Source organism: Anas acuta, chromosome 6, assembly GCF_963932015.1.
Source record: "Anas acuta chromosome 6, bAnaAcu1.1, whole genome shotgun sequence".
Lineage (NCBI taxonomy): Eukaryota > Metazoa > Chordata > Aves > Anseriformes > Anatidae > Anas > Anas acuta.
The window spans coordinates 21,277,663-21,292,246 of record NC_088984.1 but is presented as its reverse complement, the minus strand read 5'-3'; the positions used below and the strand labels follow the sequence as shown (position 1 = coordinate 21,292,246).

General features: G+C 36.5%; 1 protein-coding gene across 3 annotated transcripts in view; it reads right to left on the bottom strand.

Moving 5' to 3' along the window:
- The window catches only part of ITGA6 (integrin subunit alpha 6), a 42,638-nt gene that overhangs the window by 7,215 nt on the left and 20,839 nt on the right, over nucleotides 1-14,584 (bottom strand). For 2 of the 3 annotated variants that reach the window (XM_068685706.1, XM_068685704.1), the window contains exons 5-20: nucleotides 13,447-13,578; nucleotides 10,785-10,995; nucleotides 10,128-10,321; nucleotides 9,907-9,995; nucleotides 9,036-9,163; nucleotides 7,250-7,345; nucleotides 6,667-6,728; nucleotides 4,979-5,136; nucleotides 3,944-4,096; nucleotides 3,125-3,240; nucleotides 2,214-2,403; nucleotides 2,045-2,128; nucleotides 1,766-1,845; nucleotides 1,526-1,603; nucleotides 1,325-1,427; nucleotides 111-284 (exon numbers count right to left, since the gene is read on the bottom strand). In XM_068685706.1, the coding sequence (XP_068541807.1) occupies nucleotides 111-284; nucleotides 1,325-1,427; nucleotides 1,526-1,603; nucleotides 1,766-1,845; nucleotides 2,045-2,128; nucleotides 2,214-2,403; nucleotides 3,125-3,240; nucleotides 3,944-4,096; nucleotides 4,979-5,136; nucleotides 6,667-6,728; nucleotides 7,250-7,345; nucleotides 9,036-9,163; nucleotides 9,907-9,995; nucleotides 10,128-10,321; nucleotides 10,785-10,995; nucleotides 13,447-13,578 (2,048 nt within the window). Of the gene's footprint in view, nucleotides 1-110; nucleotides 285-1,324; nucleotides 1,428-1,525; nucleotides 1,604-1,765; nucleotides 1,846-2,044; nucleotides 2,129-2,213; nucleotides 2,404-3,124; nucleotides 3,241-3,943; nucleotides 4,097-4,978; nucleotides 5,137-6,666; nucleotides 6,729-7,249; nucleotides 7,346-9,035; nucleotides 9,164-9,906; nucleotides 9,996-10,127; nucleotides 10,322-10,784; nucleotides 10,996-12,049; nucleotides 12,167-13,446; nucleotides 13,579-14,584 lie in introns of all 3 variants that reach the window. The other variant, XM_068685705.1, reaches the window with a different exon arrangement.

Genomic DNA, 14,584 nt, shown 5'->3' with positions numbered 1-14,584 from the left:
CTCAAGAAAAAAAAATTGTTCTGGAGGCAAGCTCTTACACCTTACTATCACAAGCTATGGTGCTTTAATATTGTACTTACTAGTGACCAGGAGAAGGTAGGGTAACTTACCGCAAGATGCAAAGAATTGATTTCATTCTGTGGTTGACAGGAGACTTTTTCCAAGTCTTTGGAATCTATTTTCATCAAATACAGCAGCCATTTGCCATTACTAATTTCTTTTGGCCACTGGATGTCCAGGGAAGCTGTACCAAATGTTTTCAGTGGCCTGCCCAAGTTAGTTACCTGTTAAAATAAACATTATTTAAATTTTGTTTTAAAGGGGTTTTCTGTTTGAAAATCAAATCACTGTTACTGACTTTGATAACTTCTAAGCATGCAGTTAACAGGACATTTAAAAGCCACTGAAAGACAGTTGAAACAGAACATAATGACAAAAGCATATAGTAAAACTAGCACACTTGAGTAGTAACTAATTCTGAGCTTGATTATAGTAAGATTATAATTCCCTAACATTAACTTTAAGCTGTTGATGTCTAGAAGTCTGTCTTCATGTAAAACAACAACAACCACCCTTTATTTTGAGAACTAAGAAATCATTTTAGTTACGTTACTGAGGCAAACTGAAAGTTGGAGGAACTCTGACACAGAAAGATAACCAACTCCCACTGAAATAGTTTGGGAATTGTTTCCCAACTTTTTTTTTCTTTCTTAGTGTTACTGCTTACGATAGCAAGTTATAAAACAGATTTTCTAACAGCTTCAACATTAATACTGTAGTTAAATACACAGGTAGAGAAGTAAATGAAGGATTTGACATAGATGGATTTCCAGAGAATAATCCTAACTACACATAAATACAGAAGGGCTTGAATTAATGAGAAAGCAATCCGCTTCCAGACAAACACAGATTTCACAGAATCAGAATACTTTCACTTCCCCTTCTCCTCAACTTATCAATTAGGCAGAAGACTAAAAGGGTGAACTTCGGCTCATGTGTTCAAAATGGCTCCTGCAGTGTCTTCTTGTGCGTGTTCAATCCTGCATGCCGTAAGTACACAGATTTGCTGTTTGCCTGCATCAGCCAACAGCTGGTCATGTGCAGTTAAACCCAGAAGTCTAAGTTTCCCACCTGTACGGAGTTTATGCTGTATACCGGAATGCACGTGAACTGCTCTACAAGAATGTGTACATCCAGCCTCATTCTGAACAGGAAGTCAGGATTGTAGGACTAGATCCAGCAAATTTTTCAAGTACTCAGACACATAAAAGGAGAAGCTGTTATTTCGATTAAAATAGCTATTAGAATTAATTAAATTACTCACTCTGAATTCATATTCTATGAGGCTTCCAATGTCATCTTCAGATTTCATAGCGCTCTCACCAATGACGTTACCTCCAAAATATACCTGAGAAGGTTTAGCCACTCTGTTCAGGTGGGGGGGTGGAGAGAGGAGAATAATCAGATTTTAATGAAGTCTGCAGCAAAGGTACTCTGCCCCCCAATCTGGTCTACTAACACTTACCCAGTAAGTGATAAAAACAATTCAAGAACCACTTTAGCACTTGCTGTAATTGTAGCCAAATTAGCCTGAGTGCTTGTTCTACAAAAAAAAAAAAAACAGCACTGTTGATTTTATCAATTTAGCGGTTTTCACTTTACTATTAAACTGCTTTTATGTATCAGAACAAATAATTAATTAAAAATATTTTTAACCGTATGTAAAAACAGCACACATGCATTCGCACAAAAAAAGAAAACTTACGTTTCCAGCTTCAGATTAATGTCTAAGTCTGTCGTATCAACATTAACTTTAGTGGTACTTAAGATCAGATAAAATGTTACCTAGACAGGAAAGAACATCCACAAATATGTAAATATTTTATGGAAGATAACGATATATGGAATATTATAGCAACACACCATCAAATTCTGAAGTTAAAAAGACAGATCCAAATCAAATTTCTAGTTATGACACAGAAACTTCGGAAGACTGTAGTCAGGAATCAAATTATGTAATGTGAGTAAAATAGGTGCAACTTACATTGGAGTTTCTCTTGAAAGGATTTCCAAGTTCACACTCTGCTTGAGAACCATTTTGGTTAGCACCACATGTTAGCTGTTTTTCCTGAATAAGTAGAGTATATTTATAAGAAAACATACGCCCAAAGTGTTTAAAAATTTGAGTATCCTTTCTGTTAAAAAATACTCACTGGATATCCCCTCATCTCCCTGAATGCGGAATAGGTCAGACTGTCTGGAAAAGTTGCAATTAGTTTAGCTTCATATGCATCTTCACCGTCTTTTTGTGGATTTTTTGCATCAGATGGATTATTAGTCACAGTTATTTCCAGTGCAATATCTTTCTGATCTTTCAGAACAAGCACTGGCATGCCCTTTTCACTGCAGAAACAGAATATACAGGATTCTGTGCATTAGGAAAACAAATGTGTTTGAAAGTTTGTTTCTTACTGTGGTTTTACCCAAATATAATTCCCTCTATTAATGAAGAATTACTGCAAAAGCATAAACACAAGAATGGTCATAGTTTTTTGTGGCACACACACTGCTAAAGGCTGACTGTTCACAATAAGTAAACATACTTCCTGTAGGCTTTTTTGTTTTGTTTTTATACCTTCTTTCTAGTATCATTCAGCCCTCCAATGAGGAAGGATGCTGTGGGGTATAGGTGGCCTGTCACGGTGTAACAATTTCTCCATTTACTTCTCTGTGAGTGATTGTCTTAAGCTACTGGAATGTAGTACATCACATTGTCATACAATGAAATTTCATCTCAAAAACAATTAACAGTACCATACAAGAAACTGCTGCTAGGTTGCTTATCATTTCTCCAGTGGTTAGTAACCTTATTTTACATTTTAGCCTAAATCTGCACACAGTTATAGCCACTTTACATCCATCTGACTCTGTACCACAACTCTTCTTCTAAAGCTCATCCCCACTCCCCCATGTTTGTCACCTTGACAGATGAGTAGTACACAGGACTGTGTTTGCCAGACCAACAGAACAAAACTGTTCTAACTCCCAAAATAGAATATAAAAGGTATTTTTTTCAGTGCTTGTCAATAATTTGCATTTTAGCAATGCATTAATCAAGACTTACATTGGTAAATAGGTAAACCTGTCTTCATTTCCTTCTCTAGTGCAAAACCGGTATTGAAGGTTCAGGTTGCTGTGACATTCATTGTCTTCTCCACATCCTTCTTTTAAGAACTCCACCTAGATAAAACCAAAGCATGTTTATTGCATGCCACATGATACTAACTTAAAACAAGCTTTCTGATGTGCAGTGCATAAAGCATCTACAGGGAACTCAAGAAGTTCCTTGGATAAAGTAAGATTTTAACTTGACTCTACTTCTTACCTGTCAAGATTTGTTTTTCTTTGTGGGCCCTAACCCTTGAGGCTGATAAATTAAAATTTTATATGTAACTAAAGGGCAGAATTACATAAAACTTGATGCTTTACCCTTCTAAAAGAGAAGTACACTCCTAATGTGGAAAAACATCCTTAAATCTGATTCTTCAACAAGCACTGAGGAAATAAGATCTTCTACTCGAGGTAGGTCATTGAGATGGAGAGCTCTAATACTGCTACTAGCATCCTAACCATGGAAGAATTAGACTGCACATTATTTGTGTTGTGGGTAAGTGTGCACAGGAGATGACAGATTACCGTTTTTATTCAAAAGTGTTTCCTCCTATATGTGTTGGTGAGGAAAAACAAATAACAGCTATATCATCCTCACCTTTTTACAGAAAAAACACAGGATCAAATTCAGAACATTTTCTAAAAAGTTCTTGACAAAAGTACAAAATACAAGCCAGTAGTTACAAATCCAGAGCCACACAAGTTATTTCCATAAAGTTCAATGACTTATCAAAGTACAAATTTCTAAGAAAATATGCTATTGAAGGCTTACTTTTGCGGTTGTTTCAGTTTCATTTGAATCTAGAATTGGTATAAGGTCTGGAAGTGCTTTCTCTTTTCTTGTGGATGATGAGCTAGACTCTACGCCAGCAATTTCAACACTGACTGATACAGGAATTGGGCGTAGCTTATCTTTTACTACATCCTGTCAAAACATTTTAAACAGCATAGTTAGCATACAGTGCAGATGAGAAAAAACACTTAAAGATCAACTTTTGATATACATTTTCAAACAAGAAGTAAAGCAACATCTCCTTTGCACCATTTTTCCAATATTAAAACTATTCATTATTTAGAAACCCATTGTTTTCTAAAAATATGCAAGAACACAAGGAATCCTAGCCCTACTGTCTTCATTTTTTTCTGGCTTCCTGATCTGACCACTCAGAGTTAAGAATTATTAGGAATAACAAATGTTAACTCTGGCAAATGAAACTCATGCTACAACAGTAAAATAACACTTTCTCTCTGTTGTGTAGATGCAAGGTTTTTAATTTCCTATGGTCAAAAAGCAATATTGTAGGCTTATTACTCCTGAGCCACAGATAGAGAATTTGTTCAGCTGTTGGAGTAATGTCACTTTTAGAGGCCATTACAGCAGTAAACTAAGATTGCATACCAAGCGTTCTTGTCATGCCCATTCATCCTGTCCAAAACCCGCAGCCTGAAATTCTTTTCCTAGCCAGTCACACTATTAAATTCTACAACCGGTACTACTGTGTTTTCTAACAACTCTCAGTTTCTGGCATTTGTTCCCTCTTTATTGTTCTAAATTGTTTCAGCTCTATTGATCTCCAGAGAACACTGCAGTGTCTACAACTTTTATTTATGTTTTAAAATGAAGGCAATGGGAAGAAGCAACACATGTACAGGGAATAGTAAAGTACTACTTAACTATGGTTTTCTAGTGTTGAAGCCTCATATTGCACATGATTTTTAGGTTGCATACAAAGGTACCACAAGGCTGAAAGAGCAACATACTTTTATTTAAACGGGTCTAAAAGAAAAAGCGAATACTGTGCCTTACCTGCAGTACAAGCTTGGTTGTCACACACCTTTTAGACTTCTGCCCATTTAGGGTTGTACTTGCATTGAACGTATCAGACTGATGGTCTTTAAACAGCACCCTAGAAGGCATGTTTAATTGCTTCCTCTCCTTTTCTGCTTCAAATGTATAGTTGATCTCTATATGAAGAAATAGTTTGCTATTAAGAAGGACCTTTGCCATATTAAAAAAAAAAAATGGTTTAATAAAGTCATAGAACAGTGTGGGTTGAAAGGGACCCTAGATATCTATCTAGTTCTACCCCCATCCCCTTCCATGGGCAGGGATGCTACCCACCAAATCGGGTTGCCCAGGGCCTCATTCCACCCTGGTGGTCTGGAACACCTCCAGGGATGGAGCATCCACAGCTTCTCCAGGCAGCCTGTTCCAGTGCATCACCACCCTCTGAGTGAAGAAGTTCCTCCTAACATCTGATCTAAATCTCCCTTCTTTTAGGTGAAAAACATTTCCCCTTGTCCTATCACTAACTGCCCGCATAATTTCTCCAGGTATGCTCTTACCAGCAGCATTCTAGAAGACTTGTTACCCTCTGCTGAATTCTACTAATGTTTTCAGTTATTTAAAAAACTTTCTCCACCTGCATGTTTTGTTCCTCTCCAGTTGAGGGCCAGATACCCTGTACAGGTCATGTATCTAAAGGAAACTTCCAAAGTGCTTTTAGTCAATAAATTCCTGTTGCTTTACTAAAATTCAGTGCTGAATAAAGCAGCTGTAATTGGTGTTGTAGAGCCAGTAGAGGGCTGAGATTAAAAAAAAAAAAAAATCGTAAATACTCTGACTTGATTCCTTCATTTCTATCTTGTCCCAAACTGCACCTAAGCAGCCAAGCAGACTTTTGAGGTCAAGGTACATTGTTATTTTCACACAGAAAGCAATAGCCTATAGCTTTCTAGCTATGTCTGCTAAGGCAGGGAATACCATGTTTTTTGATAGATCTGAACTCTGTGCGTCTTTTAAACATCTCTGTATTCACCAAGCTAGTGTTGTGTTCCAAGGCTGGGAATAGCACTGAGCATGCCAGGCCTCAGGAATGTGCAGAGGTGCAGGTCCAAGACCCTGTTCAAGCACATCCTATAGATTTTACAAGTAATTCAGAATCTCAAACAACACAAGAGGAAAAAGAGGTGTGGGCTTAGAATTCTTCTCATTTCCTCTTGAGATCCTACAGTTTTCTGAAGTGTATTAACAGCAACATTGTAACAACTTAGACAAAAAACGGGAGACATCAGAAACTGATGCTTTGTATTTTTACCGATATTTATGACACAATCTTCCAGCCTCCTATTAATACAGAGATCTACTATGTCAGTTGCTGATTTCCACTAAGTTATATGCATGAATATAAACCACTTTTTGTAAGTGCAAGTCGCTCATTTGCTCACTGGCAGTTATGTGACCTAGAAAACTTCAAGTGAGTCTTTTACCCACAGAACTTCGTAACACACCAGAATTTCTTTATATGACCCTATGTGCTACTCTACATACAGATACCGCAATAACTAATTGTCCTTAGTACTGAGTTGCGTTTTAAACCTGACAGTTTGAGATGAGTCACTATAATTTAGGTACTATTCTTCCAAGATACTCTCAAAATTTATTTATATATATATATAAAACAAAGATTAAAACATACTATCTTCAAAACTTACTTATTCGTGGATTTAAATTACTGGGGTTTGCAGTATAATGAAAACATGCTTCCACATCCATCCTGTAAAAGGTGCCAAGAAATTAAAATTAACTTTAATAAGGCATGGTCCAACAGACTGAAAAGTTTTAATAGTCCACTGAATGATGTTATCACAGCTTATGACTGTGGTTTTCACACTAGAACTGTCATTTGCTGCTTACTAAACTAAATTACAAAGCAAGGAAAAATGTTTAATGAGCAATTAGTAATGATATTTTCTGACACTTTGCTTTTACATCTCTACTCATGAGAAATCAGTTCTAGGTAAGATATTTTAAGATACCTGAAGTCCTAAGTGGCAAAGTGACATTAATTTTCAAAAACATGCATTGTAAACAGAATGTATTCCACATGAAGTCTTTAGTACTAGTCATGACAAATTCAGGAAGTCAGAATGACCACATGTAGATACATTTGCTTCATCTGCACAACTGTCATATCCCCTCACCTTAATAGAGTCACTGTTTTGTGATACATTTTGACAACAGAAAGCTCAATACACCAATGCTCCCGATAGAATAATAGAATAATTTTTAAATTACCATATTTCACCAGGGTCCTCAGAGTTCCTTTTATTTAGATCAAGTTTGTCAGGATGTACTGTAATGCTTTTCATAATGCTTATGACAGGCCGAGATCTTTATTTGGGGGAAAAATGGGGAAAGAAAATAAAGGGTAAAAAAAAAGTTTCAGTTAAGATTAATGAAATAATTCATGTGAATCCGAGATGCCCCCTATGCCTGCACTAATTTGCAGCAAAGACAAGAAACATGGGTTTTAGGTTTTGCAGTGGTAAAAAAAAAAAAAAAAAAAAAAAAAAAAAAACAGCTTAAAGCTAAGCTAACCAAGCCACAAAAAATGACTACAACAGCAGTGAGTAGTAAATGCCTGACAGGGGACAGGGTATATTAATGTAATGTTATGGTTATCATTTTATACACATACTTAAAACAGGAAATTCAAAGTGATGGTTCCCATACCAAGGGCAATTTAGGCCCTGTGCGCAACTGTAGGAACTAAAGTTCATTCAGGTTAATGTCCAGAACAGCTTTAATGTGGAGCCTGGATGGCTACGGAAAACAACATTTTTATTTCCTGACTCCTCTCTGCATGTAGACTACAATCATAATTTAGCCTTGCACTTCTGTTTTCCTTTCTTTTTCTTTTTGGAAGGGACAAGAAAGTACAGTTTGTATGAAGGCAAGAATGAGATAATCCTGTTCTCACAGAAGCATCTAAAGGCTGTTTACATTAGAACCCGAAGAGGCCAGTATGACACCTTACTCTTTTCAGCAGATGTAACTGGATCACCCCTTTCACCGTCAGCATGGACTTGGTCAGAACAGACCAACGTTCATTCCACCTAGTTTGTTCTCTTCCACAAGCAATCTGAGTTGCTTTTGTTGGATGCTGTTTCAGTGTATGTAAGGGCGTTACAATTATCTACACAGATACCATATACCTTAGAGATGGCATCATGAAAAGATTGTAGGAAAAATAATTCTGTATGAACTTTCATTCTGCCTGAAAGGTAGAGTTGTTTTCATCTGCAAAATTCAGATAACCAATTTCAGAGTTTTGCCCCTCTCCTTTGGGGACCTGAAAATAACCACCGCAGCCTCGAACTTCATGCAGGATTCACAGCTCTAAGGAAGAGGTAGTCTTCCTCCTGCTCATTACCAGTGTTTCAGCTTAACAATACATTAAAAGAAAAACAGAGGCCTGTAAAGGTCCATCATCATCTTGGTACATCCTAATTACGGCATATGCTACAGAAATCCACAAGGATAGTTTCTGCAGGGCTTCCTCAGTGCTGTTTCATGGACTCCGCCACAACCTCAGCAAGGCAGTATTGCCTCACTGCTTGCAAATCCTCAGCTACAGAACTGACATTCTGCTTTGTTTTGTTCTACCTTCAGCAAAGCGGGATTTGATTTATGTAGCAGCAGCAAGATAAAGCTCTAACAAATATATCAATTATCTTATTCCTTCTTAAGGCAAAGGAATTATGTATCATTCAATTCAGACAAATCAGACATGGACATCCAAGTGAGCTACCACAAGGCGCAAAGCTAAGGTACAGATTTACAGCAGACATCGGCACTCCACACTAAATGTCCACGTTCACCCTCCTACCCTGTGTTAATTGTGAAGTAGCTTCTTAATGAGAAAAAGTAACAAACCAGTGTGTGGTATTTTTTCCCCAGAACTTCTAATTTCTAGAATAAAAAATTTACTCCAGGCAAAACAGCTTTTGTTATTTCTACGCATTTTGTTTTTAAAAACTAAAGATCTTGGTGTAATTAGTTACTGTCCTATATATAGTACCTGAACACAGATACAGAATCTGAAAGGGAACCAACAGCAACATCAGGGTAGGAATTTTTATCCAGGTCCATGTTTCCAGCAATAGAGTAACCAAAGAAATTGGTGCCTGTTTTTTCACCATCAAGAATCTAAAGAGCAAACAGATTGAGGGAATTCAGACATTGAAAAGCTATAAAATACTTAATAATAAGTGAACATCATTATCTTACAGCTGAGAGAGAGGAAAAAAAAGAAACAAAACCTGTATGTTCAGGTAAATTACACTAAAGTTCCAAGATGATTTGCTGTGTATAGAATTTTTGCTTATCTTTTTTTTTTTTTTTAGTAGTATTTAGACAGTATAGGCACTTGAAACTAAGTACTCTATAAAATATTCTTCAAGTATTCCAGAAGGTATAATTAAGTTCCCTTCTCATGTTGCTACCTGAACATAGTGGTCCTCAAGAGGGGGGGTGGAGGGGGAAGAGAGAGAAATGGTTTTTAATTTAAAAACTAAGTGGAAAGTCATGGAAAAAAAATATCTCCAGAAGAAAGGAGAAAAATATGTATAGTTATTTTCAAAGCAAAAACTCTCTATTAATGTGACTGTTCTATCTGAATCAAGAGCAAAGAACTATTATTTCAGAAATCCCAGAATTTCTTAAAAAAGACTTATGCATCTATGTATTTTTTTCCTTCTCTACATCAGTGGACTCTCCCAGAAACAAAACATGACAAATCATGAACTCCTAATCCTTCTGGTCAGCAGTATAATCTTTGAAGGTGCCATAACTTTTCTGCATACCCACCACCCCACTAATAGAAAGATAGAAATAGAAAGACAGATGACAGATAAGCCCTGTAAAACGTACAGTAGAAGTTACTTCGTTACCTGTGCTGGTTTTGTATTTATTCCACTCTGAGATCCATGATAAATGTATACTTTGCCAGAACCATCATATGGAGCCCCTACTGCAATATCTGTTGAAAGTAAGTTACAATATCTAGATAATTCGTACTCTTTGTGCAGTTTACAATTTTGAAATAGATGTTCTAAGTCTGGCATTAGCAAAAAAGTCACATACATTCTTATTTTAGTCAATTTTCACTCACCTGGATATCCGTCCTGATTAATGTCCCCAACATTTTCAACTGCAAGACCAAACATCGAGTCAGCGGTTCCATTTAAGCGAACAGGTTTTACTCCTTCCCATTTGCCTTGTTGGTTAATGTAGATGTAAACAGCACCACCAATATCTCCACTTCTGTCAAAATACTGCGGGGCTCCAACAACAATGTCTTGCCATCTTAAAGAAGGAAAAAAAGTGGTGTTTTTACTGAAGAACTGTAAAAGGAAATAGTAAAGATTGTAGTCTCAAGGTCAGCTAGCCAAAAATCTGCCGAACGATGATTAAAAAGTACAAACTGTTTCAGCAGTATCAGATGGCAACAGATCCACTGAGACTGCAAGCAGGCTATACTCCCTTTATGGCATACAAGCATCTTCTCCTTGGGCCTTCTTTGGGTATGAAATTTATTTCTTCTTTGTTTACAGTGATTTATTTTTTTTTTAATTTAAATAAAACTAATTTTTGTAATTAAAAACACAGACTGTATTCTGCTTGATTCTCCTGTATGTTCACCATTTCCTGCAGCAAAACATTTAAGATAGGACATGGCGTTCCTTGCATTTCAAACATGAAAACCAAAGCAGAAATAAACCAGACTGCCATCCTATACATAGGAAGCATGAGTTAACCAAGGTCATACCCATCACTGTTGAGATCGACAACAGCAACATCATAACCAAAAGAAGAAGCCAGCCCTTCTCCTTCAAATATGCGCTCCAGTGACAATGCCTTCTGATTTTTCTCTTTTTTCAGTAGAACAACTGCTCCACTGTGGTTGGCTCTTGGTGCACCAGACACAAAAGTCATCTCATCTTGGGAGACTATTCCTTTACCAGAGTCCAAAGAGAAACCTTCAATAGAGAAAGGAATAATATATATATATCATATGTGTGTATTTACATATACAAATATATAAATATATAAACAAAAAAAGACTTGTATAAAAATAAATTCCCCTACTATATTAAAGTGGTATATTGATAGAAGTTTTGGCTAAAACAGAATATTATATACTAGGAATTCTGTGTTTCTATTTGAACTGGTGGATGCATGTCTGTATGTCTATACTCTTTCATATGTTACATTTAAGTATCTCCCCCACAAAACATATTGATTCATTACTCACTGAGATCTACATTTTGCAGACAGCAAATACAGGGTCTTTTTTTTTTTTTTTTTAAGCATACCAGCTTAGAAATGACTTAACATTACCACTTGAATATAGCTTGACTACTTTGCCTCCAACAAAATTATTATAGAATTCCTAAGTACAAGTCAGTATCATTCCATTGAAAACATGCAAAATGTACTGTATGAGTGTGACATTGTACAAGCATTGTATTAATGATTTATACAGTATTTGAGAATCACCTTATACAGTAATGGTGAAATTGGCAATTTTGATTTAACGCAGCTCTAAAGGACACGTTTGAATGAATTTAGTCCTAACTACTCTTCGTGAAAGCCGAAGGATTTAAAAATACATGAAAAACTGAATTCATAGAATATAAAGCATATACCAACATAGCCAATAAAGACCAAAGTAAAATTAAGCACATTGCAAGGAAGAAAATACCAGTCAGCAGATAATAATCACCCTCCTGAAAAACTTCACCAGTACTATTGAAATTCTCAATTACAGCAGTTCGCAATGAGACGGTTTCAGAAAAATTCACTAAGAGTCCACTTTGTGGGTGAGATGAGAGGGTTTGGAGAAATGCATCACAAACCAGGCCTCCTCTGAAGCCACCTTATTTTACAAGTTACCCTTCATCTGAATCCCTGCCTGTCGCATGCTTTTACTTGCAATGTATTTGAAATGAGGAGGGATGTAGTGGAGAGAATCATGTCAAAGGTCTAGATATTATGTTTGACCAGATGCTGCCACCTCAGGTGGTCACAAACCTAAGTAGCTATTCATCGTTACATCCACTGATTTGCCAACCTGTATGCTGGGAGGCAATGTTTTGTATACAAACTGATCTGGATGAGTATCAGATACAGCTGTCAGAAATAGAAGACCTGTAAATATATGAGTGAAAGATTGAAGAGAAAAAAATAAAGTAGTTAAGCAAAGCAAGCTAAAACCATGTATATGTACTGTCTAAACATAGAGAACAGCAATGTCAGCGCACACAAGCCTTGCCTAGTAGTAGTTTTGTTTTCAACACATCAAAGGCAGCATTTATATTTAGGAAATAAATGCAACATTACATTTATTATGAAACTGCAAAAATTCAGTAGAGTAAGACCTATACACACGCACGCACTTACAGTAAACTGCTCATAGCAAAAGACACCTCTACAGTACCCTTCTCACCAATTCTTCCACAGAAAAAGGCTATCAGGATGCCTTTCTAATATATGCTCTTACAATTTTCTTTTTTTTTTTTTCCACATACTGTTTACTGTTCATATCTAACTGTAAATTTATGGTCTAAGAGACATTAGTTCTAAGATACCTCTTTTCTCAGCTTGCTTTTACTTTTTATGTTAGCAACATACTTCCCATCTGTTCAGCATTTCATCATTAACACAGAAATACCAATACCAGTTTCAGGTTACCAAAATCTTATGTGTTGCCTAAGCCAGAAGTACTGGATTAATATACCACCGAAACCTACAATAGAACAGAAACGTTCTCTACACTTTGCACTTGAAGAATTTTCAAAAATGCAGCGTAGCCTTTTCTCTGCACTGATTTATCTCACTGGTAAACAAGAACATTCGTATTTGTGGTCTTGTGTTTGCACAAAGTGCAAGAGATTCCTCCGCAACACACGAACAATTAAAATACGAACACTACTTATGTTACGGTATTTTAAAAGCCTGTAAAAAGGCCACTAGGGTTTTAAAACCTTGAAGAATTAAAACAACAGCAACAACAAATTGCACTCGCTTACCAGGACAGAGAAACTTTAAGTTACATTGAGAAACTCAAATTTGATAAACCTTCTGATACCACATGGCAGAGACCTTGTGACTAATGATTACTGATGTATGCATGGTACTTACCATTTCACAGTGATTACAATCACTCCCTCAGAACGTGTAGGTCCTCATCATAACTCTTAAATCTCCTATTCCATTAGCAGCAATTCTAGGTACCTCAGCAGAGTACCGTCTTACACTTAAAAGTGTCCCATTAATGTGGAGGAAGATGTGCATTATCCAAAACGGTTAATATCTCACAGGGTTCACGCATGAATGGCTTTCTCCTCTCATTCCATATTATTGCATCAGGTTGGAATCACAAATATATAAGAAGCCTGAAGAGATTTACCATAGATACTTTGTCCTACCTAAATAACTGTTAGCTGGAACAGGAACTAGATTCTTATCTTTGAGGTTCTCATCACCAACTTCGTAAGGCCCGTCATCAAAGATACCCAGATCATAAAATGTATTATTCTTTAGCTCTGCACGAACCACCCCTGAAAAAGTGAAATGATAAAATAAAAGCAAATGAATGGTAAGGGAAAAAAATAATAGATAAATAAATGGTTCCCAACTAGCATTAATTACCATGAATGAGATGGCGACTACTGTTTAAGTGAGACAAACAATAGCACACTAGCCTTTCAAAAGGCCATGAATTTTTAAGTTCTACCTCTGTGACAGAACCTCATGCGACTCCATGGAGATGCCATGCAATGATCCTGTTGAATTATGGCAAACACTGGGGATATAGTTAGAAAATATTATGGATATATATTTGTTTATACTGATAATACTAGTTGCTCAATAAAATGCATGCTTCCCTTTTACTGACATGCATATTTAACATTTTGGCAAATACATGTTTTTCCATGATACGAAAGAGTACTTACGACTGATACGCTGTCAGAGCATTTCTCTACAATTAAGGTAAAGCTCTGAACTCAATATGCTGTTTCAGCTTGGCCAGATTGTGTTGACAGGAACAGATATGTGGAAGATTACAACTTCAGGAAAGCATACCTTGTGCCAGACCTTAACTCAAAGATTTTGCATGGGTCATATAGCAGGCACAGGTGTATGAGGGAAGAAATTGTAATGGTTCAAGGATCAGATGTTCTGAAGGAGTGAAGTACTTACACCTGTTGATGTAATGAAGTGCAAAGGGAAAAATGACTAAGAAAAAAGGCAGGGAAGGCCACTTACATGCTTTTCAATATAAAATAATGGAGGAAAATCTAACTTTTTTCCCCCTAAGTTTTTATCTCCTACATGACACAGAGTCCTTGTCTCTTCGTCAAACAAATTATCCATGGAATTTTGAGTAAAAATCTAATAATTTAGATACAAATTGATGTCGCTTTAGTCTGTTATCTTCCTGCAGTCCTCCAATGTATAATTTGGGACACACTCCTATCCACAGATTTCAAAAAGAATTAAGAGGAGAATGCTGAAGGATAAACAGAGATCTCAGTACAGCCATCTAACATTTGCTCAAATGCA